Source organism: Heptranchias perlo, chromosome 27 (genome assembly GCF_035084215.1).
Source record: "Heptranchias perlo isolate sHepPer1 chromosome 27, sHepPer1.hap1, whole genome shotgun sequence".
Classification (NCBI taxonomy): Eukaryota; Metazoa; Chordata; class Chondrichthyes; order Hexanchiformes; family Hexanchidae; genus Heptranchias; species Heptranchias perlo.
In genome coordinates this window covers 32,959,399-32,986,414 of record NC_090351.1, presented here as the reverse complement: position 1 = coordinate 32,986,414, position 27,016 = coordinate 32,959,399, and the positions used below count along the sequence as shown (strand labels likewise).

Sequence of the window (27,016 nt, the reverse complement as noted above, 5' to 3'; positions counted from 1 at the left end):
GGCCGCCAATGGCACTGTGAAGTAAGGGAGTGGGTGGGAGGGTAGATAGACAAGATAAATGCAAAGTTCTCAGAGGGTTGCAGGGCTGGAGGAGGTTACAGAGATAGGGAGGGGTGAGGCCATGGAGGGATCTGAACACGAGAATGATAATTTAAAAAAATGGAGGTGTTCGGGAACCGGGAGCCAATGTAGGTCAAAGAGTACAGGGTAACGGGTGAACGGGACATGGTACGAGTTAGAATACAGGCAGCAGAGTTTTGGATGAGCTGAAGTTTATGGAGGGTGGAAGATGGGAGGCCGGCCAGGAGAGCATTTGAATAGTCGAATCTGGAGATACTCTCATCAATGCTTTTGATATCAGCAGCACATGGGCTGAAGCATAGGCGGAGACGGGCGATAATACAGGAGGTGGAGGTGGCAGACCACACGTAACATCATTGTTGATATAAATGCTAAGAATGTATCTGTGCTTCATCATAAGACCCAATATCCAAAAATATTTTGATCAGTTTAGAAGCATCAATCCCACAGTCTAATTCCAAATCTCCTTAACAGGGCAATTCCATTTCATTGCTGAGCATTTTTCAGAAAAAAACATATTTCTTCTATAATCCTTACATTTTGGCAATCTGCTTTTAAAGTTCTTACCAATTACTGCCCTTCTGTTGTAGATCATCTTTGTATACTCACCCCTTTTCATGCTACAGTACATGTCTACAGAGCTTCAAGCACGTTAGGCAGTTTGGATTCAGCAGCTGTCTCAATCATGCTGTTATCAGTAGAGTGACCACATTTCTGGTTTCAGAGTCTTCTCTTTTGACAAACAATAAAAACTTTAAAAAAAACGTTAGTCATGCACTATAAATTGTGTTCCCTGATATTATTGTAGAGACAGATGTTTGGAGCTTTAAGGAAGTTGTGTAGGGCCTGTGTTTTGACCTGGGTGAAGCATCTAGAACGTATCTATCCCTTTATTATATTTTTCACAATATTAATTCTTTCCTATGAACCTTTCCATACTCAACCCACCCAAATCTACATTTTTCCAACTTTCTGCTTGTGTTTTCTATAAACTCAGAAAAAAACTGCTATGTAAACAGGACTTAAACCTAACATTTAGTTTGTGATTTATTAAAAAGTTCAAGATTAATGTCATAGGTGCTTTCTACAACATTCACATGCTCAAGTATTATTAAAGGATTACTTAACTGATACAGTAAATGAGGCTCGTACTAAGTTTCACAATAGAAGTTTACACTAAATGGATCTGACACGGCCTCTAGTATAAAGATATAGCAAAAACCTCATCTAACAGTTCCATACAAATATGAGCACAGTGCAAATAGTGTGCACACGAGATAAGAATCCAGTTTTGAAATCTGCCACACATGCAACCAGGGCATTTGGGAGCTGACTGGATATTGCAATGGCACAATTGAATTTTGAGATGCAGGATCTGCAGCATAGACTCATACAGTATAGAAGGCAGCCATTCGGCCATCGTGCCTGTGCCAGTTCTTTGAAAGAGCTATACAATTAGTCCCACTCCCCTGCTCTTTCCCCATAACCCTGCAAATTTTTCCCCTTCAAGTATTTATCTGATTCCCTTTTGAAAGTTATTATTGAATCTGCTTCCATCACCCTTTCAGGCAGTGCATTCCAGATAACAACTCTGTGTACATTTTCTTCTCATGTGGCCTCTGGTTCTTTTGCCAATTACCTTAAATCTGTGTTCTCGTTTCCAACCCTTCTGTCACCGGAAACAGTTTCTCCTTATTTACTGTATCAAAACCCTTCACGATTTTGAACACCTCCATTAGCCTTCTCTGCTCTAAGAAGTGTAGAGTCGAGAAATAATAAAAATCAGGAACAATTATATATAAAATTTATGATACTTAGAAGCAGATGCAACTACTAAGTATTAATGCAAAATGTCCGCTAAACAGCGACAGTAGGGCAGACACTCATTTTATAGCAAGATAAGAATCAACTGAAGTGTTAAAGAGTTAGATACTTACATGGGAGATGAGCAGGATCAAAGAGATACAGGGGTGCCATGACAGAACAAGCGTGGAGAGCCAAATAGCCTACTCACATTACTACATTTCTACCCAGTGTTACTGTTCAATCCAACTCATTACAATATTATGTTGTAACTAAGATATACTGATTAAAGGAAAACTTCATTAAAGCAAAAAAAAACCTTGGGTACAGGACTACATGCTCACAAACTCCTTCACAGTAAATTGGGAGTGACATCAACTCAATCAAGTTCATACTCATTACAGCACTGTGGTAAATATACACTTTTTCCAAAAGCAAGTTTTATGAAAAAAGGGAAACAAGGTCAAAACTCAATTAGTAGAAATCACTACTACAGCAGAACCACAAGGAACTGAATCTGGAACAAAATTGAAGTTACTTTTTCTGTAACCAATCATTCAAGAATCAATATTCATGCTCAGTTCAATAAGACACCCATTTTGGTACTGCTTAGGCACACTGGGTCTTTATCCAAAATAAGATTTTAATTTTATATCCACCCATTGTGCCAATATCAGTCTTGCAACAATTTAAGAGAATAGACTCCTAGTACCCACGTGAATGGTCAGAACTTAAACAAGGCATCCCTGTTTTTTTCTGCTTACATTTCTCAATTAGTAGTTGATATTAAAGAGAATACCAAATTTAAAGCTCTCCAAATCAAAAGCACAGCACCGAGCCTACAGCTTCCAGTGCATGTGACTTGTTTGACTCCAGGGATTCGTTGGCACAATACAAGGCTCACAGTGCTGTTTTGGTGTTTCTTCTATCCAAAACATACTATTTTTTACCTAATCACATTTTTATGCCTAACTCAGGGCGATTGGACTTCCAATGCTAGTTAGATCACATTTAGTAATCATGTGAGCACACTCTCTTTGGGGCTAAACTAGCTCCAAGATAACATGTCTGGTTATGGAAATTTAGAACCAAGTCAACCTTCTGTAGCAAACTCAATAGTCAAATACCTGCACAAGATCCACAGCATTCCAGGGCACTGTTGATTAACCAGCCCGTATGGCTCACTAATGGATAGTAGAGGGGTATACTGCCACTGGGAGCGAGGACTCGTCCCACTCTGTTTCAGATCAAGGCTTTAACGGGTAAGGTCATCCTTGCCAGACAAGCAGTGGGAAGCATACAAGTTTTCGCTGGTTATACTCCAGTGGTATTTTTATGCATTTGTGTGTGTCCCTTGTCTGTGCGCGTCCCCGGTCAGTCCATATTGGGCAAACAAACTGTACATTTATCTATTTCTCAGTAGCTTGGTTTTGAAACTGAAATATGGCGATTGTTTTCCATTGGTGCAAGACATCCAGCTAATCAACCAATACAAGTAATCGTGACAGCAAGACCAACTCTTGTGATTTCATGGCTTCTTCCCTACCTCACTCCCCTCCCCAGGAAAAAAAGCTGAGATGAGCTAACAGAGCGGAGTGAATTGAACATGGGAAGCTCCTATTCTCTAGCCTGTACAGCTCAGTTACACAAAATGTTCATTTACTTTTGAATCATCAGGGCCAGAACCATTTTTCATTATTTTAATACAAAATTTGTTCTTTCAAATTTCTTTCCTTCAGACATAGTTTTGATGAATGGAATAGGATATTATTTAACCTGCATCAGTGCAAAAGACATAGCATACTACCTAATCTGTACACAGGGCATAAACCATCGTAATTGATGCATACATGGAAATCAGTATCGAATTTCAGATTTAAAATTGTAAAGGCATCGTGATTTTTTTTGTATGAATCCAGTGTGTGTTATATTTCAGCCAGCAAGTAGGTAACTTACTGCAAAACCAAACCAATAGTGGATGGACAACTCAAATATAATTTGAGCACCTCATTCATACACCCCCCTGCCCCCACCTCTCCAAAAAAGCCACCACAGTTCAGGTTTTGCACAGGCAGGACTTCCAGGCTTGTTTAGCAAATTATTAGCCTGTCTGCAAGTAAAAGACATTATAACCAAGCACTGATTCTGGCACATTTTCCTTCAGTTCCCAGCTCTAGATTCACATTTCAAAGCCAGCATTGCACTGGTCCACATATTTCAGCAGACCCCATAAAATTATTGCTCAAAAGACAGCTAAAGAAACAGGTTCAGAAATCTGCAAAATAATTAAAGTTAATTGTTCAACTCAGTAGCCTCAAACATTGTTGCAATTCAATAATGATCTTATTAAATGGCGGAGCAGACTCGAGGGGCGTACGGCCTATTCCTGCTCCTATTTATGTTCTTCCCTGCCTCAATTTTCTTGTGCTATGGCTTTTATTGCAAGGGAGATCGGGAAATCCTCTCATTCCATGGGTCTATTCGGTCATAAGGTCTAATTTTTTTGTGGTACACCATAAATGGTTTGCAGATGCCTGGATCAACTCCACTGATTCTCCCCACATGACCAAAGAGGTTTCCACCATTGCCGTGAAGTCATATTTAGTTGACAGCGTTTAACCTCGTAAGCCAAGTGAATGTCAAGACAGAGATGCAGCTAAACTTATATTAAAGTAATTGCTACAGATAATAAGCCACATGAAATGCATCTGAACTCTGTCTACCCACCATCGTTTGTGCACTGCAGCCACACAGAAGCAGCATGTGGTAGTACTGTTCCAATTTGCTTTGCGCACATTACTTTTTGCACAGCTGCTCTTCCTTTTAATACGAGATGGCCGATTTCATCGTGGCATGAATTGGTTTTGGGCCGTAGCAAAATCCAACATATACAACCCTCCCCACAAACCCAAGTTCATTTACTAGTGAGAGAACATTTTTTTTTAAAACAATAAATTCTTTATTTCTTTTTAATATAACATATTTTTCACATACAAAACAATGTAAAAATCGCTACTACGCAAGTGTTCGACCACTTGAAATTTGCATGACAGAGTTCATAACGGTATCAAAATATAGGAGGAAGTCAACAGGATTGCATTCTTCGTCATAAATACAAGCAGTCTTCATGCAGTTTGAAGTAGAGATGACACCATGAACCACAAAGCTAAAGTATTTCATCAATGTCACCTCAGTCCTGAGATGAATTATTACCCTGGAACCCAGCCTGCATTATTCTTTACAATATGTACACAGTTCATGGTGGACAGGGGAAGCTCAATTCAAATGTTATGAACAGTTTGCCAACACTGGAGGAAGGGGCCTTCTATTAATGGCCAAATCACATGAGGTGACCAGCAGTAATACTGGGATTTTACTATATATTACTACTACAAAGACTAATGTAGCCTATGTTACAAATATTATGAAATATAAGAAAGGGCATCTATTTGGTTCACTTTTGGTGTGCTAAAAACTACTTCAGACTGCATGCTGTAAGGGAAGTACTACTCTGGTTGCTATGCATAACACCATCTTAAATACATTCAAAAAGAATGTCAGTATTATTACACAGTAATCAGTGCAGTTCTTCCCTCATATTTTACAGATCAACTAGTTTGATATATACATCACAAAAGAAACTTCCATACAGCCATTCACATGAATTCATACCCAAAGCCAACCCGTAATTTATAATCCATCAATTGCTGGGAATTCATATTTTGTCACCCAAACCACTTCCACCAAAATGACCATAAATGTTGGTTATTCAAAACTATTTCAGAAGGCTCCTTTTACAGTAATGCTTTACTAGCAAATTAAAAATAATCCTGCAAGTGATCAAAAAGGTCTTAAAATTTTCCCATGATTGCCAAGAAATTTCCCCAAATGCCACCATTTACACACGACCAAACTAAGTGTACAAATTTCTGGACAGTGCAGAAGCACAAAATATACAAATCCAAATGGTCCACCAAGCCCCCACTTTCAGAATGCCATTTGGCAAAGGCATGGAAGGCAATCATATGCCCACCTTGGCTGAAGGACTGTGCATGGAAGGAGGGAATTTAAAGATCACAAATCAATTAAAAAATGAACATTAATCTTCTGACTACTGCATTTGCAATTTCACAATGAAGGTCATTCCAAAAAATACTAAAGAAAATGTCAAAAAAATATTTTTTCCAAAAGGCAATAAGTTGGTGGAAATATCTGGAAAGCTAAAATGTTTTAGTATTCAAGAACTAAAAAGGCAAGCGCAATGAAAGTCAGCAGTAATGGATTCTCCTGATTCATTAATTGCCCCTCCTTTCCTCAGCTGGAATTAAATTTTTAAAAAGTCAAACTCAAAGATTTAAGGCTGTGCACATTTTCCTAAATTCCCAAAATGATATCCAGTCAGTTAGAAGAATCATAAATGTAAAAAACAATTTCAGTGTGGTTTATGCAGATGATAGATATATAAAATCTAATGCCAGGATGTATCTCCAAATTGCAGCACACAAGTACAATTAGTCAAATCATTCTCTGTCTCAAAAGCTGAAAGTAACATTTTGGTGTTAGCAGAACTAATTAAAAAGCCAGGATATATCTGCCATCACCACTGGACAGAGGAGCTTCCTACTTGAAGCAATATTATGCTTACTTATAGTCTTACAAAAATGAATCTCAGCAATTCAGCAGCAAACATATTTTGTTAATAAAAAAGTGAACAGATTTGAAAACAACTCCCACAGTATTATGTTGCCACATTCTCCCTAAAAAGACACTGGTAATCAACTATCTACTAGCTAATTTGATGCTTTCCAAAAATGGGCTCAATATAATGATTTATTGCCTCATTACATTATGGAAATAAAAATGAGCAATAATATCAAGTGGCTTTTAGGCTTCCTTAAGATTAGTCAAATTTCCTGTGAATTTCTATTCCCTGTGGACATAAGTCTGCACTATCTTGTCTGATTTATTATACTTTACACGTGAAAGTTTAGTATCACATAATACAGTATGTACAATAGCAAATGAGTTACATATAGTACAGAATATTCATTATTTGGCTTGTACAAAATTCCAAAGGCACTGGCACAAGTATATACATCTATATTAAGTCAACAGTTCATCACCATTGTAACAAAAATCCTGTGAGCAGTTTATTTTTCTTCCCTGACCCCAGATCAAACCCCACTATCAAAGTCAGCATAGGAGTTCAAACCACAATTAAAACATAACTTCTAACAAGAACAACTTGCAAATTTATAATACTGAAGGCCAATTATACTTGATTTTCTAAGCTAAGTTTGTTTGAGTCAGTACCTTTAGTAATTACTGTCTGCAGTGAAGCTAGAATTAAAATCAAGTTCTATTTCTAACCCTGTCAACCCAGCAGACTAGAACGGAATTTCTGGTATAATTAGCCCACTGACCAATTTAAAATTTGATCAAATTCAAAAATCAAAAAAATTGGCATTAACTTACATGGCTGTGAAGCATACAACATTTCAATGTTCAGAACTCCTCCAGAACTAATCTGATGAAAACCAGTCAATTTAGTGCATTAGAAGACTTGGTAATACAATTTTCCTCGACATATGTAGCGTATTATGATTTTTCAACAGCATCCTGAATTCTGATGATTTTCACTTGTTGGCACATCCCTTAGCTGAATATATTCCCCTTCATTTTGGTTTGGAGATCCCATACTAGGTTTTGACATCAAGCACTTTACCAATACACTGAAAAACAAAGCAAGTGGGATTTTAAGTCTTAATGTAAAATACTTATGCCAAAACAGGCATCTACATAACAAGGTTAATGTCCAGGATTCTAAAATCATTTTAGTTTTAAATAAATGATACAGCTTTTGTTTCTCTGCATACATATTAACAATACTGAACACTTCAGGAAACGGCAAAAAAACGCAATGTCTTCAAGTTAAAATTTCCTGCAAAATATTCCATTATTACAGTAACAGATTCAAAAACAGTGAATTCTTTGGAGCAGTTCCACAACATACCTCATGGCTTGAGCAACATTCTTGTTTTCTTTTACAGAAGTTTCAATCCAACCAACAAAATGGTTTTCTTTACTGAACAGATCAATCTCATTTCTGGTGATTGCCCATTCTGACAAGTCACACTATTTGGGAGGGAAAAAAAATGCTGAACATTGACAACAAAAAGGAGCATTTTTCTATTAAAATACAAATTAATTATTGTCCAACTGAAAATACACACCAAATAAATGTCCAGTTTAGGGAGTAACAAAGCAACAAGTATAAACACTTTTAAAATTACTACTATTTATGTACTGAACTGCTACAGCCACAGATGGGATTACAAAAAACTTTCAGGGACCTTCAAAAGTGAAGATTTAGTTTAAATTCCAATTGGTGGCAGCAATATTTCTCCTCTGCAGTTGGTAAAGAAAAAGTGTGACATAGGTGAAAGCGGTTCTGAAAAGTAGTCATAAAACCAGGATCTCATTTGAAAATGTGTCCGTTCCATACAAACTTATATTGGCAAAAAGACAATAAATCATGATGGTCACAGCATTACTGTATATTTGAAAAAAGGTAGCCAAGAAGATTTACACATGTTGCAAATTTTTCTTAAAGCCCACATGTAGATGGTATTTAAATTACTGTTAGATGGTGCTACATCCTGTTTCTCAATTTTAGCACCATCTAGTGGTCAATTTTGCAATATGATTTTTTTTGGCAATTCATTATTTCTTTCTCCACTAATTCAAGTTTACATGTATCACACACCTGCTTGACCGAAAGAGGTTGGAGACCTGCTCCCAAGCTTCCGCCAATACTGCTCCACTGTTGAAAGCTACAAAGTGCACAACAGGTACAAGAGCGCCCTTCTTTCTGATTTTCTATCTATTTGTTGAGAAGCACCAGGTTTCCATTTGCCACCTTTCCTGATATCAACTGCGCTATCAAGAAACCACAAACTCGCATCCCATCAGTATTGTGAGCACATGGGAACTCTAATATGATGTGCTGTTAGTTATCAATGTATACAAGGGGCCAGAGAAAAACTGTTAAACGATTTCAAAGATGTGACACGTGTGCGATACAGTAAAATACCAAAAAACAATGGTTGAATAAAGCAAGCTAGCAACAAAGACTGAGCAGAATTATTTGCAACAAAGGAACCAAAGAAAAGCAATGTCAAATTACCTACCCCAACTAATTGGCATGGCTAAATAAATAAATAAGGGTCAAGTTTGCATGTTGGGTTGTGACTAGTGGAGATTTGCAGCAGTCTGTTCTGGGTCTTTTGCTGTTTACATTATTCAAAAATCCAATTGGAGCACACTTCCAACAAAAGAAAATTTGCTACAAACAACTATAAGACCAGGTGACTTGATTAATTGCAATCAAATAGATGTGAACAAATTAAACAGCTGGATTAATGAATGGTAGATGGAATTTAATGTGGAAAAACATAAAAAGTAATGTACATCAGAATCAAGTACAATGGATGTGTCCATTGAAAAAAGGTGCAAATGAAAGAATTTGAACATTGGCTATTCCCAAAATTAAATCAATGCAAGGTTGCTGCAGAAGAACAAGTGGGATCCAGGGTATTAAAAGTCAAAACAGTTTCAAAAGAAAAACCCTCAAGACATTGGCAAAGGGACATTTGGAAGACAACTTTCATCACTAACTTTCCAAAAGCTATTGATGCATTAGAGTGTTCAAAGAAAGGTCCTATGGGCAATTCAAGTTATAAAGGTTGACAGTTGACTTCTCATTTGAGAAAGGGAATGAGAGGGAACATGATTTAGGTCTTTAAATTAAAGTACACATATAAGCAGGTTAATTACATTAAACCTTAACTAAAGTACTAGAAGACAAGTAGATAAGTCAGCAAGCTTCAATGGAGTAAGAAGGATCAAATTTTCTTCCATCAAAAAGGTAGTAGATATGTGGAATATACTCAAGAGTGTGTATGTTAAATCTTAAAAATGCATGTATACATATCTGGTTTAGAGCAAGATTAAAAGTTGCAACAATAAACGTGGAACAATCACTCTATGGAACACTGATTCTCCTTACATGATTGCAGAATGCAACCAAAGTTGAACATCACAAACTCTAATGTTAGATTGATGGAAAATTAGAAAGTCATAGGGAAATCTCAGAATTTTAGCACATCATATCTTGAAGTCTTTTATCCATGGTGCTGTGTCAGCAACATTAAGTGAATTGAGAAATTTCCAAGTAGAACAAATTGGTGGAAGTTGCAATGGGTCCAATAACATTCTCATGCCATACTTAAAGTTCCATAATACTTAAACGAAAGAAAAAACAATTGCTGATTGCAAGCCAGCTCAGTCAAAAACTATATTTTATTCATATATCCATCCCAACTTTATGCTCAAAAATCAAATATGGATTTTTGCATTGATGAGTTCTAGTTATAATTTTTTCTTTTAAAAAGTTTGACCAATTATGTTTTACTATAAATTAGTTCCAAGACTTTCCTTTACAAAATAGAAAAGTCAATATAAATCTTGGAAGCATAAGATTGCTGCATCAAATCTACTTCAATTCACCTTGTTAGCCAAGAGGACACATGGCACAGGGCTTCCATCCACCAAAGCAACTTTGCTGTCTAAATCATGCTTCCACTTGAGGCAATTGCGGAATGTTGTTGTATTTGTCACATCAAACATAACAATGCACGCTCCCGCATCTCTGTAATATAGTCTGGTCATGGATGTGAATCGCTCTTGGCCTAGGAATACAAGTTAATAATTTATTCACTGAGCAGGGTGCTAACTTACAATTCAGTCCTTTCACCTCCTGTGAAATGATGGATGTTGCTTTCTGGTAAGGATTCAAGTGTTGAACATTGGAGGGGGTTTGGGGGACAGGGAGAGAGAAAAAGAAAGTACCAATTAGCCCTGATAATAAAAGGATGACATAAGGACAGTGGTGAGAAAGAATCTCTGCTCATAAGATCAGGAAGTAGAATCAGTATGATGGAAATAAGGAACAACAAAGGGGCAGAAAACACTGGTGGGAGTAGTTTATTGCCCCCTCCCCCCACTAATAGTATCTATGCCATTGGACAGAGTATTAATCAATAATAGGAGTTTATAACAAAGGTCATGCAATAATCGTGGGGGACTTTAATCTACATATAGACTGGATAAATCAAATTGGTAAAGGTAGTCTGGAGGACGAGTTCATGGAATGCATTCAAGACAGTTTCCTGGAACAATAAGTCATGAAACCAACCAGGGAACAGGTTATTTTAGATCTTGTACTGTGTAATGAGACAGGGTTAATTAGTAATCTCACAGTAAAGGATCATCTGAGGAAGTGATCATAATATGATAACTCGATGTGAAATTCTGAGAATGACGTACATAAGTCAGAAACTTAGAGTCTTAAACTTAAATAAAGTCAATTATATAGGTAGGAGGGGCAAGTTGGCAAAGGTAGACTGGGAAATTAAAGGGTATGATGGTAGATAAGCAATCGCAAACATTAAATATTTTAACATTCTCAACGAGTATACGTTCCATTGAGAAATAAAAACTCCACGGGTAAAGTGATTCATCCGTGGCTAACTAAAGAAGTTAAGAATAGTATTAGCAACATTATAGGCCTCTTCTTTTAATCTAAGAGTAGCAAGCCTGAGGATTGGGAGAGTTTTAGAAACCAAAGGATGACCAAAAAATTGATAAAAAAGGGAGAAAATAGAATATGAAAGTAAACTACCAAGAAATATAAAAACAGATTGTAAGCTTCTACAAGAATGTAAAAAGGAAGAGAGTAGTAGAGGGTGAGGCAGGAGAAATTATAAAGGAGAAGGAAATGGCAGAGATGTTAAACAAATATTTTGCATCTGTCTTCACAGTAGAAGACACAAAAAACATACCGGAAATAGTGGGGAACAAAAGGGCTAATGAGAGTGAGGAACTTACAGTAATTAATATCAGTAGAGAAAAAGTACTGGACAAACTAATGGGACTAAAAGTGATAAATTCCCTGGACCTGATGGTCTACATCCTAGGGTTCTAAAAAAGGTTGCAGAGATAGTGGATGTATTGGTTGTGATCTTCCAAAATTCCCTAGATTCTAGAACAGTCCTAGAAGATTGGAAGGTAGCAAATGTAACCCTGCTATTTAAGGAGGGAGAAAAAAAGGGAACTACAGGCCAGTTAGCCTGACATCAGTCGTTGGGAAAATGTTGGAATCCATTATTAAGGAAGTGATAATCGGATCATGGCTGGTCTCCTATCTCGATTCTATTTTCCCACCCTATCCCTCGATTCCCCTAGAGTCCAAAAATCAATCTATCTCGGCCTTCAATATATTCAACGACTCAGCATCCACAGCCCTCTAGAGTAGAGAATTCCAAAGATTCACAACCCTGTGTGTGAAGAAATTCCTCCTCATCTCAGTCTTAAATGGCTGACCCCTTATCCTGAGACTATGTCTCCTAGTTCTACACTCCAGCCAGGGGAAATAACATAAAATCATAATATGATTAGGCACAGTCAACATGGTTTTGTGAAAGGGAAATTGTGTATAACAAATTTAATTGAGTTTTTTGAAGATGTAACTAGCAGGGTAGGCAGTTAAAGGGGAACCAGTGGAAATAGTATATTTGGATTTTCAAAAGGCATTCGATAAGGTGCCACACAAAAGGTTGTTACACAAGATAAGGGCTCATGGGTAACATATTAGCATAGAAAGAGGATTGGTTAATAGACAGAAAAGAGTAGGCACTTGGACCTCAGCTATTACAACCTATATTAATGACTTAGATGAAGGGACCGAGTGGAATGTATCCAAGTTTGCTGACGATACAAAGCTAGGTGGGAAAGTGAGCTATGAGGAGGACGCAAAGAGTCTGCAAAGGGATTATAGGTTAAGTGAGTGAGCAAGAAGGTGGCAGATGGAATATAATGTAGGGAAATGTGAGGTTATTTACTTTGGTATGAAGTATAGAAAAACAAAATATTTTTAAAATGAGAAACTATTAAATGTCGGTGTTCAGAGAGATTTGGGTGTCGTCGTACAAGAAACAAAGTTAGCATGCAGGTACAGCAAGCAATTAGGAAAGCAAATGGCATGTTGGCCTTTACTGCAAGGCGGTTGGAGTACAAGAGTAAGGAAGTCTTACTAAAAAGGTACAGGGCTTTGTTGAGACCACACCTGGAGTACTGTGTAGAGTCTTGGTCTCCTTACCTAAGGAAGGATATACTTGCCTTGGATGTAGTGCAACAAAGGTTCACTAGATTGATTCCTGGGTTTAGAGGGTTGTCCTAATGAGGAGAGGTTGAGTAGAATGGGAATATATTCTCTGGAGTTTAGAAGAATGAGAGGTGATCTCATTGAAACATAAGATTCTAAGGGGGCTTGACAGGGTAGATGCTGAGGTTATTTCCCTAGTGATCCACCTAAAAATTGTTAATCTGATGAGAATTTTCCAGAACGAGGCATTTGTGAGAAAGATACTTTCTAAGATTGCATGTACTATTGTAATTTAGCCTGACAAGAATGTCAAACAACTTGGTGTCTTTTTTAAAAAAATATTCTAATTTAAATTTCACACAGATGATACAGCCATTGTAGGACTTTATACTGAAGCATTCCTGTAAATGTACATTTTAAAAAAAAAATCCACTTTACATAAAAAGTTAGTCCTACTTTAAGAAAAAAACATATCCCCATTCTAATTGGTTACATACGAAATAAGGTGTAATTGCTTTGTGTTTGGTCAGCTCTCCCCATGCCATACACTATTTCTCACTATGGAAAGATGATCTGTGCCCAGGATTTTGCCAATATCATGCTTCAGTCCACTACCAGCAGGTGTGCAAGCGCAGCCATGGATGACTGACTTTCTTTGCTCAGCATACCTCCCTAACACAATTTCCAAGATAGAAAACTTGCTACATATAGTTGGCGACAGGTGACTATTACCTCAAGCTCAATCTTGTTTCTGAACAATATTTAAACTGCGGCCGATGTTTCTATCTCGACTGCAATGCTCTCAAGCAGCTGATCTGGGGGCTGGGGGGGGGGTGCCAGTTACTGCAATTTAAAAAAGACGGTATGGAATACTTATGCACTTATGAGTGTTCAGAAGGGGGCTGATTTGTAACGTTAGGTGTTACAGTTTCATTTACAGCACCATTTACTGGTGCACTAACATTTTAATCTGGAGACCACTCGTTCTTTTAAAATATCAGATTTTAAAAAAAACAGCCGCCTCTGTTTTAAACTTTCCCGGTTGAGTGTTTATCAAGCTAAAACAGGCACTTACCCGCTATGTCCCAAAGCTGGAGTCGAACAGTTTCAGTGTCAGACCATTGTAAAATCTTCAGTGCAAAGTCCACTGAAAATAATGAGACAAAGAAAATACAACTGTAACATCCTAAACAGAAAATATTTAAAATAATGTTCAATAATTTAGCAAAGATACAATTAAGTCAGAGGACAGCATTTGTCACTTTTCCAAAAACAAAAATTACCCAGTCAAGAAAACTCTGTGTAACCTGTTTCAGGTCCCCAAATAGGCTCCTGAATAAACTATTTGGCAGTGAACAACATGATTATAGCTCCCAGCTCCGAAGAATCAGTCTCTGCTTCTGTAGTTCCACAGAAGTAAAATGGATCACTTCAGTTTCTCCCTCCTCAGAGTGGGACGGCTCACCGCCTTGAAATAGCTCATAGAATTGTATGAAATGACAAAAACTTTTCTGCAATGAAAAATTTGTTTGCAGAGTAATAACTAGTCAGCTGATACAAAATAGTATTGCACCTATAAACTAATTAAAATTGAGCAATTATGTAGTACTGAAATGAATGGATCAGACAGGAAAGTTCCAGTGTATTATTGTATATTGGTGCAATAAAACGAGTATCTCCAATTTTGTCACGCCAGATGTAGGTATCAGCCGTGGCTGAGTGGTGGCACTCTTGCCTGAGTCCAAAGGTTGTGGGTTCAAGTCCCACTCGAGACTTGGGCACAAAATCTAGGCTGACACTTCAGTACAGTGAGGGAGTGCTGCACTGTCAGAGGTGCCATCTTTCAGATGAGATGTTAAATCAAGGCCCCATAAGTTCTCTCAGGTGGACATAACAAATCCCATGGCGCTATTTCAAAGAAGAGCAAGGGAGTTTTCCCCCCAGTGTCCTGGCCAATATTTATCCCTCAACATCACAAACAAACAGATTATCTGGTCCTTATCACATTGCTACGGGACCTTGCTGTGTGCAAATTGGCTGCCACGTTTTCTACATTACAATAGTGATTACACTTCAAAAGTACTTAATTGGTTGTAAAACGCTTTGGGACCCGTCCGGAGGTCATGATAGGCGCTGCATAAATGCAAGTCTTCCTTTCTCTTTTCTTTTACAAAGAAAGTGAAAAATTGCACTTTAAAGTTTATGCCTGTAAACTGAGTTGGAGGGGAAGAATCTCACTGCACAAACCTTGGAGCCATTATGATAGCCTCTCCATCCTTTACCACACTAATCATTTTGATTAGTTATCAGGAAAGGGTAAAGTTTCAAACTATCAACGTTTAGCTAAATGGAGGAATTATTATTGAAATCCTGTTAATGGGGTTTTGTTACTAGTGTCAAAGGCTCAAATTCTGTAATTTAAAAAAAAATAAACTATGCAATGACTCCTGAACTTTAGTAATGGCCTGATCAAAGCCCAGTAACAAAGATGACTTCATTTTCACAAAGACATTAAATTTATACACTAAAATCTGGAACAAATTAATGAAATGAGCTTTTCTGCTGTATAAAAACCTTTTATTACAACGTTCATAGTTACCTGCTACCAACTAGTAATGGAGCCTGTAAACCAAATACAATATAAGGAATTAAACAAGAGAAAAGAATGTATTTATATAATAATTTTCCCAACCTCAGGACATTCCAAAGCACTTTACAGCCAATGAATTACTTTTTGAAGCGTAGTCACTGTTACGTAGACAAAAAAGGCAGCCAATTTGCACATAGCAAGGTCCCATAAAGAGTCATTAGATGAATGACTGAGAATTTCCTACCAGCTTCACTTGTTCATTTCAGTACTTCAATTGTCGGCTTGGTAGCACTCGACTCCAAGTCAGATGATTGTGGTTTCAAGTGCCACTCCTGTGAATTGAGCAAATAATCTAGTCTGACGCTTCAGTGCAGCACTGAGGAAGTGCTGCATTGTAGGAGGTGGCGAGTTTCAGATAAGTCTTTAGGCCAAGGCCATGTCTATGTGTAAACGTTAAACAGGTTAATCTGTTTTGGTAGTGTTGGTTAAGGGACGAATGTTGGCCAAGAAAACTCCCTACTCTTTGAAAATGTACCATTGGAACTTTAAACCAAGGCCAAGTCTATGTGTAAAAGACTTTTGAAATATGGCACTTCCTACAATGCAGCACCAGACTAGATTATTTGCTCAATTCACGGAGTGGCACTTGAAACCACAATAATCTGACTCAGAGCAGAATGAAGTACTGAAATGAACAAGTGAAGCCGATAGGAAAGTCCCAGTGTATTATCGTACATTGGATTAATTCTACTGCACCATCTCCAACTTTGTTCTGAAAAATGTATAACACACATTTCCCTGTCCCCACCACGTGAGAAACTCTGCTTGTGACAAATATTGGGGCAGATCTTTATCTTCAGCACTTGGATGTAAACCATCAGCTGGGCGAAGCACATGGGAAAATAGGGCAGGGCAGGTCATGTGCACATAAGGGAGCCTGCTTAATTATCTTTCCATTAAGGGTATGCAATCCTTCCCACCTGATTTTCCTCTGCGCAATGCCCATAAGAACGTAAGGAGCAGGAGGAGGTCACATGGCCCCTCAAGCCTGCTCCGCCATTCAATCAGATCATGGCTGATCTTCGACCTCAACTCCACTTTCCTGCCCGATCCCCATAATTCCCCTAGAGTCCAGAAGTCAATCTATCTCAGCCTTGAATATATTCAACGACTCAGCATTCTCAGCCCTCTGGGGTAGAGGATTCCAAAAATTCACAATCCTCCGAGTGAAGAAATTCCTCCTCAGCTCAGTCTTAAATGGCCGACCTCTTACCCTGCAACTATGTCCCCTAGTTCTAGACTCTCCAGCCATGGGAAAACCTCAGCATCTAGCTTGTCAAGCCCCCTCAGATTAGATCACTTCTCATTCTTCTAAACTCAAGTATAGGCCCATTCTACTCAACCTCGCCTCATTAGGACAACCCTCTCATCCCAGGAATTAATCTAGTGAACCTTCGCTGGACTGCCTCTAAGGCAAGTATATCCTTTGAGATAAGGAGACCAAAACTGTACACAGTTCTCCAGGTGAGGTCTCACGAAAGCCCTGTACAATTGTAGTAAGACTTCTTTACTTTTGTATTCCAACCCCCTTGCAATACATGCCAACATTCCATTTGCTTTCCTAATTGCTTGCTGTACCTGCATGCTAACTTTTTGTGTTATTTGTAAGAGGACACCCAAATCTCACTGAACAACATTTTATAGTTTCTCACCATTTAAAAAATATTCTGTTTTTCTATTCTTCTTACCAAAGTGAATAACCTCACATTTCCCCACATTATACTCCATCTGCCATCTTCTTGCCCACTCATTTAACCTGTCTATATTCCTTTGCAGACTCTGTCCTCCTCAGAGTTTACTTTCCCACCTAGCTTTGTATAGTCAGTAAACTTCGATGCATTCACTCGGTCCCTTCATCTAAGTCATTAATATAGATTGTAAATAGCTGAACCCCAAGCACCGATCCTTGCAGCACCCCACTAGTTACAGCTTGCCGACCTGAAAATAACCCGTTTATCCCAACTCTGTTTTCTGTCCGTTAACCAATCCTCTAGCCATGTTAATATGTTACACAAGATAAGGGCTCATGGGGTTGGGGATAACAACCTTATGTGGTACCTTATCGAATGCCTTTTGAAAATCCAAATATACTATATCCACTGGTTCCCCTTTATCTACCCTATTAGTTACTTCCTCAAAAAACATTAATAAATGTCAAACATGATTTCCTTTTTGTAATATGATTAGGCAGAGTCAACATGGTTTTATGATTTTCTAAGTGCCCTGTTGCCACGTCCTTAATAATGGATTCCAGCATTTTCCCAGATGACTGATGTCAGGCTAACTGGCCTGTAGTACCCTGCTTTCTCTCTCACTCCTTTCTTGAATAGCAGGGACACATTTGCTACCTTCCAATCTGCTGGGACTGCTATAGAATCCAGAGAATTTTGAAGATCACAACCAATGCATCCACTATCTCTGCAAACACCTCTTTTAGAACCCTAGGATGTAGGCCATCAGGTCCAGGGAACTATCGGCTTTTAGTCCCATTAGTTTCTCCAGTACTTTTTCCTCTACTGATATTGCTTTAAGTTCCTCACTCTCATTAGATCCTTGGTTCCCCACTATTTCTGGTGTGTTTTGTGTGTCTTCTACTGTGACGACAGATACAAAATATTTGTTTAATGCTTCTGACATTTCCTGATTTCCCATTATAATTTCTCCTGTCTCAGCCTCTAGGGAACTAACATTTACTTTTGCTACTTGCTCCCTTTTTACATAGTTGTAGAAGCTCTTACAATCAGTTTTTATATTTCTTGATAGTTTACTTTCATATTCTATTTTCTCTATCAATTTTTTGGTCATCCTTTGCTGGTTTCTAAAAATCTCCCAATCCTCAGGCTTACTACTCTTTGGCAACATTATAGAACGTTTCTTTTAGTCTAATACTATCCTTAACTTCTTTTGTTAGCCACAGGTGGATCACTTTTCCTGTGGAGTTTTTATTTCTCAATGGAATGTATATTTGTTGAGAATATTGAAATATTTCTTTAAATGTTTGCCATTGCTTTTCAACCGTCATACCCTTCAATTTGGTTTCTCAATCTACATTAGCCAACTCACCCCTCATACCTATGTAATTGGCTTTAAGTTTAAGACTCTTGTTTCTGACTTAAGTACGTCACTCTCAGAATCTATCATATTATCACTCTTCCCCAGAGGATCTCTTACTGTGAGATTACTAAGTAACCCTGTCTCATTACATAATACAAAATCTAAAATAGCCTGTTCCCTGGTTGGTTCCATGACATATTGCTCTAGGAAACCATCTCTAATGCATTCCATGAACTCTTCCTCCAAACTACCTTTGCCAATTTGATTTGCCCAGTCTATACAAATTACCGCATTACCTTTGTTACAAGCTCCTATTATTTCATGATTAATACTCTGTCCAATGGTATTGCTATTAGGGGGCCTATAAACTATTCCCACCAGTGCTTTCTGCCCCTTGTTATTTCTTATTTCCACCCATACTGATTCTACTTCCTGATCTTCCGAGCCAAGATCCTCTCTCATCCGGGCTACACCCCCTCCTTTTCTATAGGGCCTGTCATTTCTAAAAATCATGTACCCTGGTCACTTTGCAACCATGTCTCTAGTGGCTATTAGATCAAACCCATTTATCTCTATTTGTGCAACTAATTCAACTAGCTTGTTACAAATGCTCCATGCATTAATTCTGACTAATGATTTTTTCCTGCTTTGACATTATTGCTGATGCACTATTATTGGTAAACTCTCTGTCCCTTCCTGCTATACACAGTTCATGCTCTACACACAGGCACTGAAGACAAAAATCTATCCATTACAGGAATGTGAAGCAGGTGGAAGAATTCCACTTGGAAACTCTTGAGATCCATTATGTACATCTATCTCCATCTTTTACCCCATGAAATAATGTTAAGTGTTACACAGGATGCAAAACTGTTGACATAACGATGATTGTTTTAAAATACTACCATGCACAGAAAGTTTTTTAAAAATTAAGCAGCAACAGTTCCATCAATGTAAAAATACATTGCAGCATTCCTTATTATGAATCACAAAATGTCGTACACAATGCCATCATGCTGCTGCACGTTGTGTTAAAGAATAGCCTAAAACTTAAGTCTAGTGTTTATTCAGTTTTAAAATAGCCTTTACAACTGACGTGAAGTTGGTATTCTGCTTCTGGTGCAACTAGAACCATTCTGGTTTCTGGGTAAAGAAAGGAACTGAGCTATGAGAGATGCTCATTTGTGAGGTACCGTTTCTTGGAAAATAAACAGCGAATAAAGTGAGAACTACAGTAAATATCTCTGGTCTGCCAACAGAACAGCAACTTTTAATAAATATACTCACTGTACTTTACATACATATACTAGTGTTTGTTAGAGGCAGTCTAAAGCTTTTTAACAATACATAACTTACTCCACTATGTTATAAAATTACAAGCAGTTTGTGATTTGGTAGCATAGTGTGCATTCACCTGACTGCTTCCTCCCAAATGCGAAGCTGTCCCATTAATTATGACCAGGCCCTTGCGTGATATTTTGTGAAACTGATTGTCGAGTTAACCACATCCTCAAAAGCAATTTAGAAATTTGGAATGATTTCACTACCCCTCCCCTACTCAAACTTATTAATTTTCATTAAGCAGATTCCTTTTATATACACACTTGTTGCTGAATTATGTCACTTATAACTGGAAACACTATACAATTACAATCTCATGCAGGCTTGTTAATATTTCTCAATACTTCCTGCAAGCTTTTCCTTTTCCCATTTGGCCTTAGTTGAGAGAGAAAAATGCTATGCCTAACTGAATCTTCAGAAGCATTTCCTCATGCACAGCTCTGCCCACACCATCATTGGTTTTAAATTTCTAGTCATTAGCAACTTAATTTGGATCATGTACACACCCAGCTGATACACATTAAGGCTCAAGTTCCTACACAAAGCATTTTTAATTTAACAAGTCATAGACAAGGCATTCCCATCTCAACTCATTTGCATATTGCACTGCAATATAAATAGTTTCAATTACTCCTACTCTTATCAATTAGTTTGCTTGACAATTCCCAGGTTCATGGTCTGGTTCTCTCTCAAATCTGTATTAATAATTAAACATGTTTAATTCTCTGATGGGGGTTAAAGAAGTAGGCAAATTAGAAATATTTATTTTTTATAATACTATAAAGACAGTGAAGCTTTCATAGCAGAAATCTACATTTTGAATACTCTGATCATGAACCTAAACTCATTGTTTAGTTTTGATGAAAACCATAGGGCCAGCACACGAGTAGAGGTCAGCAACAGGACACACTGGACATCTTAAAAGATTTTTCTATAATATATAAAAAAATTAACAAACAGAAACTTGTACATCAGTTTTTGTTTTAAAAGGGCACATTGGAAACATTGCTGCTTTTAAGTTAATGATGTTTGTGAACTTTCACTTCAGGAATGTCCCTAAAATGCTTGTGTACAAACTAAACTCAAATGGTTTATAATAGTCTGAATCCTTACAATAAATTTCATAAAATACACACAAGATTTACCAGATAAATGTTTGCTTCATTCCAGTCCTAGTGACTGAGAATTTAGGCCAGCATTAACCTGAGGACGAACATTATACAAAAGGGTGGAGTCATAGCAGGTTGGCACCATTTATCAAGTCCCAAGACAACTCACAGGATAAGCGGGTGGGATAATGCCAAGTTCTTAGTTTCTTTGCTGCTGCTGAAGATTCATTGACATTTTTCAATAAGCTTTAATAATTAATGCCTCCACATCATTAGATACAAAAAAAACAAGAATTTAAAAGATGATTTGCATTATAGAAACTTCTGTGCACTAGATGATCTGGAATGCACTGCCCTAAAGGGTGGTGGAAGTAGATTCAATAGTAACTTTCAAAAGAGAATTGGATACATACATGAAAAGGAAGCATTTACAGGGATATGGGGAAGAGAGCAGAGTGTGGGACTAATTGGATAACTCTTCCAAAGAGCCAGAACAGGCACGATGGGCAGAATGGCCTCCTTCTCTGCTGTATGATTTTATAATTCTACTGATACCAAACCTCAGAAATAACAGCAACAAGTTACATTTATATAACATCTTCAACACAGAAAAACATTCCAAAGCACTGAGGGGGAAACAGGAAGACACCAAGACATAAAAGGAGATTAGGAAGAGTGTATATATGTAAGACTATTCACCCACCCACCACTTTATAAAAAAAATCAAGATGCAAGTAACTTTATTCTTCACTCCACAAAACCTCTTATTCACAGTTGAAAGTTTTTATTCCTCCCCCCCCACCCCCAGCTCCCAGTGGATACGCACTATTTGCTTCAGAAGCAAATACCATTATTTGCCTTGTTTTTCTTTTAACTCCGGAAAACCTTTCTTCTTTTTCTCACACAACTATAGATTAGACTATTATAGATAATAAAATGTATTTTTTACCTCCCACAGTGGATTTGTAATTCTTGCTGTAGCTGTCATTAGCGTAACGCTGCACCAAGGAGGTTTTCCCCACCGTAGAGTCCCCAATCACCAGCACCTTGAACAGGTAGTCGTTTGCCATGATGTGGTCCCGTTGGTAGCTAGCGAGCTGACTGACTTGACTGACTTCCCGGCGCAGCATCAAAGCGCCTCATAAACATTCCCCTCAGGCCCTGGAGCCAAACATCACTCCCCCTCACACCGCCGCAAACTCGCCCCAAAACAACCAGGCTTCACCTCAGAATTTTTTCTTTAAAACAAAAGCTTGAAGACGGTCACGAAAAAAAAAAATCAATTCAAATTCTTTTTTTTTGTGGTTACAAACAATTTTTTTTTGTCTCCGCCGATCTTTGGTCCTCGTTTGTAAATTTTCCGCCCGCTGGGTCACGTGACGCCAGGCTGCGGCGGTGCACCCTGGGAGTTGTAGTTTGCCGAGGTGGGGGGGGGCGGGAGGGGGAGGCGGAGTGACAACTACAACTCCCAGAATGCACCTCTCGCACTGCATTCCCTCCGCTCGCCTCGCCTCCCCCCCCCCACCACCCCCACATCAAACGTAACAGCTCCGCCACAGGTCGTGCTCGGTATTGCAGCAGAGCGACGCTCTGGATTAATGAATGCTGCAGAAGAACATAAGAAAGAGGAGCAGGAGTAGGTCATACTCCTGCTCGGCTGTTCAATAGGATCATGATGTGGAGTTGCCGGTGATGGACTGGGGTGGACAAATGTAAGGAGTCGCACAGCACCAGGTTATAGTCCAACAGCTTTATTTGAAATCACAAGCTTTCGGAGCTTTGCTCCTTCGTCAGGTGAGTGAAGAGTTTCATAAAGGCACAGCATATATAGTCAGAGAACAATGCCTGGTGATTACAGATAACCTTTCTAACTGTCCTTTATCACACCTCGGCAGAGAGATAATCACAGCAATCAAAGGTGTGAATGGTGTTCCGACAGGTTAGTCAGGGAAACATTACATCCAAGAATACTGAGGTGGGGTCACAAGGGGTCAAATCAGAAAGACAGAGAGAGAGACCAGAAAGACAGAGAGAGAGAGAGAATGACTAGTTGTATTAAAAACAGATAACTTTTTTTTGCTGGAAATGGCAGCAGGTCTCTGTGTATGGAGAACAAGCCAACTACGACTTGAGTCTGGATGACTCTATGTCAGGTGGGGTTACATGTAGTGTGACATGAACCCAAGATCCCGGTTGAGGCCGTCCTCATGGGTGGGGATAAGATCATGGCTGATCTTCAACCTCAACTCGACTTTCCTGCCCGATCCCCTTAGAGTCCAAAATCTATCGATTTCAGCCTTGAATATACTCAATGTCTGAGCATCCACAGCCCTCTGGGGTAGAGAATTCCAAAGATTCACAACCCTCTGAGTGAAGAAATTTCTCCTCACCTCAGTCCTAAATAGCCGACCCCTTATCCTGAGACTATGACTGCTAATTCTAGACTCTCCACCAGGGGAAACTGCCTCTCAGCATCTACTCTGTCAAGCCCTCTCAGAATCTTATATGTTTCAATGAGATCACCTCTCATTCTTCTAAATTCCAGAGAGCATAGGCCTATTCTACTCAATCTCTTCTCATAGGACAACCCTCTCATCCCAAGAATCCATCTAGGATAATCTTCTCATCCCAGGAATCAAAAAAGTGTTACTCTTTTCACTGAGGCTTTTTCCCATCTGTTTTTCCCCCTCCTCTACTTACGTATTACATAAATATGTCCTTTTGTCAATTAGTCACTTCTGCTGTAGCACTGACCTTTCCCTTTTGTTCTTTCCTCTCCTCCCCTTCCCCCTTCTCTACTTGCTTATAAACTGTTAAATCTCTAACTTCTTCCAGTTCTGAAGAAAGGTCATCGACCTGAAACGTTTATTCTGTTTCTCTCTCCATAGATGCTGCCTGACCTGCTGAGCGTTTTCCAGCATTTTCAGTTTTTATTTCAAATTTCCAGCATCCGCAGTCTTTTGCTTTTGTTTACATAAATATATGTTGATAAAATGCCAGCACCAGTGTAGGGCACAACTTCCCCAGACTGGAAGAGACATCGGGCATATGAATTGACTAGACGTCCAAGATATTCCAGTACGTTTCCTAACCACTAGACTGCTGGGAAGGTTGGGAAGGGAAGGAAAACATGATTCACCCCAGGAAGATCATATTCTGTAGTTTCATCCTTGTAAAGTATGGCCAGTTGCAATCGACCCAAACAATAGTATTTCTAGGATGGATGGTTCAGTTACTTACTGGCTGGCAATAAAAATACTTTTGCTTTTTTTCAACACATTATTACATTTGCCTATCAGTAAACTATTGATCTGAGTGAATAGGTTTACTGACAAAGGACAAGGAACAGATAATAGCCATGTTTCCTGTCTTCATAATTACTGTTCCAGAAACTACACCCTAGTTACCACTGTTTGTTAGGGCGTAGGTACCTCAGCAACAAGTCATGCAGTCTTGGGTGTCATTGAATTTCTGGCTACTTTTTTGTTTCCTTTTATCCCTTCTGCATCTATTTCATCCTTTTTTTTCTTACCAATTTTATTCCTTCTCTTCCTCTTTGTCAGAAATTGACTCCTTGCTGGGGTACAGTTCCACAATCATCATCTGGTAGCTCCCTCATGTGGCTGTGATTCAGGTGTCAGGATTGACTGTCAATATTTTCAGGCCATTCTACTGTAATTAGTGGTGGTGATAGAAGATCTGAGTCAAGCCTGATCCTGTTCTCACCTAATTATATACACACACAAACACAGAGACAGACAGAGGGGTCACTGGACAAGGTAGGAATTCTGTCTGATTTTCCATTCTTTAATCCAGGGGCATGAGGCCAATTGTAACTCTTGTACTACAATCTCATTGAGATTAACTAACACAGCACAGGCCAAGAATTGAACCTCAACCTTTTCTGGATCTGTAAGGTTCATTTACTCACTGACCCATTGGGAGGTCATTCTTTGACTTATGTCTGTCCTTCCATTGTATCCTCTTTATTTTATTAAGACTAAACAGGCTGGGGCTCTTTTCTCTAGAAAAGAGAAAGCTGAGGGGTGACCTAATAGTGGTCTTTAAAATTATGGGCCTGAGAATTCCATGGCAGCGGGTAGATTGGGCGCGTGGGTAACGCGCCCGGTGAAATCAGTCTGCCCCGCACGCAATCGCAGGCTAATTGGATTCACTTACCTGTTCTTCCGGGTTCCCTGCTGCTGAGCTGCGCGGCGGGCGGACTGCGCATGCGCAGTAAGGTCTGTCAGCTGGAGGAGCCCTATTTAAAGGGGCAGTCCTCCACTGACTGATGCTGCAAGAAATAGGAAAAATTACAGCATGGAGCAGCCCAGGAGGAAGGCTGCTCCCAGGTTTAATGATGCCTCACTCCAGCTCTTATTGGATGGGGTGAGGAGGAGGGGGAGGACAGAGATCTTCCACCGGCAGGAGGGAGGAAGCGGCCTGCCTCTGCCACCAAGAAGGCCTGGCTCGAGGTGGCAGAGGAGGTCACCTGCACCACCAACATATCGCCCACCTGCATACAGTGCAGGAGGCGCTGCAATGACCTAAGTAGGTCAGCCAAAGTGAGTACACTTACTCATTCCCCTACACTCCGTCTGCCACATCACCACCCCCACCCCACATCTCCTTCTGCACTGCCAACACTACTCTGTCACATCACCCCTCACACCCACTCAAACCTCATCCTCATCTTACCTGCACTTACTCACCTCGCCAGTACTCATCCCGCCACTACCACTCAACCCAATCCTCATACAATCTCATGGCTTTATCTCATCCTCACCCTCTCGTGCATCTCTTTCACGGTCAGCCTCACTCAACCTGCCACAACCTGTGCTGCAGGGCATGCATCACATATGTGTAGTAGGAAGCGTAAGTCAAATGTGTTGTGAGCATGAAGGGGATGCACAAGGGTGTTTGAGGGATTGTCATGGTTTTTACTTATATTTAATTTCTGATCAACTCACATTACATATTATATTGGCACCACTACTGCCACGTCTTTGCGAATCTTGTCTGGTTTGTGCAATAATGCCCTTTCCTGAGGATCACAATGAAGACTCACAACTGATGACACCCATTGTGTCACTGCAGAGTGGGTGTAGGTGTATTTGCAGGGCTCTTTTGTGCAGACGATTGAGAGACGTCGGTGATGTCCCCGGTGGCACCCTGGAAGGATGTGGAGGAGAAGTTGTTGAGGGCAGTGGTGACTTTGACAGCGACAGGTAAGAAGATGGTGCTCGGGCCAGCTGGGAGCAGCTCGGCATGAAGGAGGCTGCAGATGTCCACGACTACATGTCGAATGACTCTGAGCCTCCGTGTGCACTGCTGCTCAGAGAGGTCCAGGAAGCTGAGCCTCGGTCTGTGGACTCTGTGGCGAGGCTAGTACCCTCTGCGACGCATCTCTCTCTGCGGTTGCCCTCCCTCCTGCTGTGCAGGTGGATGTGTCACAGCACTGTGTTGTGGAGCTCCACGTGTCAGAGGTGGATGGCGTAGCTGGTGATGCTGTTCGCCTTCCGAGGAGGTCATGACTGCAGCTACGGCGGCCCCTATCCGGAAGATGTAGATCTGAAGGGGTCCGCAAGGTAGGTAAATGTGTCAGGACACCGGGGTAAGTGTGCAAGTTGGTGAATTTTGTTGTTAGGAGGAGGGTGGTGGAGGCCAAACTTTGTCCAAAGTGACAGAGTGGCCTCTTGCAATGAGTGTGGGTCTCCAAGCCCACCCCACCTGTCAAATGGACCTTTGCAGCTG

At 39.5% G+C, this 27,016-nt stretch overlaps 1 protein-coding gene across 1 annotated transcript; it reads right to left on the bottom strand.

Annotated features, from left to right (window-relative positions):
• Positions 1 to 4,819: 4,819 nt before the first annotated feature.
• Positions 4,820 to 22,643, bottom strand: LOC137344554 (ras-related protein Rab-7L1-like). Its single transcript, XM_068007598.1, has 5 exons — positions 22,212 to 22,643; positions 14,184 to 14,255; positions 10,453 to 10,634; positions 7,898 to 8,019; positions 4,820 to 7,616 (listed from the first exon to the last, which is right to left on the bottom strand). Exons 1-5 carry the CDS (start codon positions 22,390 to 22,392, stop codon positions 7,493 to 7,495), a joined length of 681 nt encoding a protein of 226 aa, XP_067863699.1. The 5' UTR covers positions 22,393 to 22,643; the 3' UTR covers positions 4,820 to 7,492.
• Positions 22,644 to 27,016: the final 4,373 nt, after the last annotated feature.

What these genes read in the sequence shown, in the direction of transcription:
- LOC137344554 (XM_068007598.1), bottom strand. Translation starts at nt 22,392, where the DNA reads ATGCTGCGCCGGGAAGTCAGTCAAGTCAGTCAGCTCGCTAGCTACCAA. An exon ending in GTGTCCTCTTGGCTAACAAG is followed by an intron (nt 8,020 to 10,452) that starts GTGAATTGAAGT and finishes CCTCCCAAATAG; the next exon opens with TGTGACTTGTCAGAATGGGC. An exon ending in AATGTTGCTCAAGCCATGAG is followed by an intron (nt 7,617 to 7,897) that starts GTATGTTGTGGA and finishes TTTGTTTTTCAG; the next exon opens with TGTATTGGTAAAGTGCTTGA.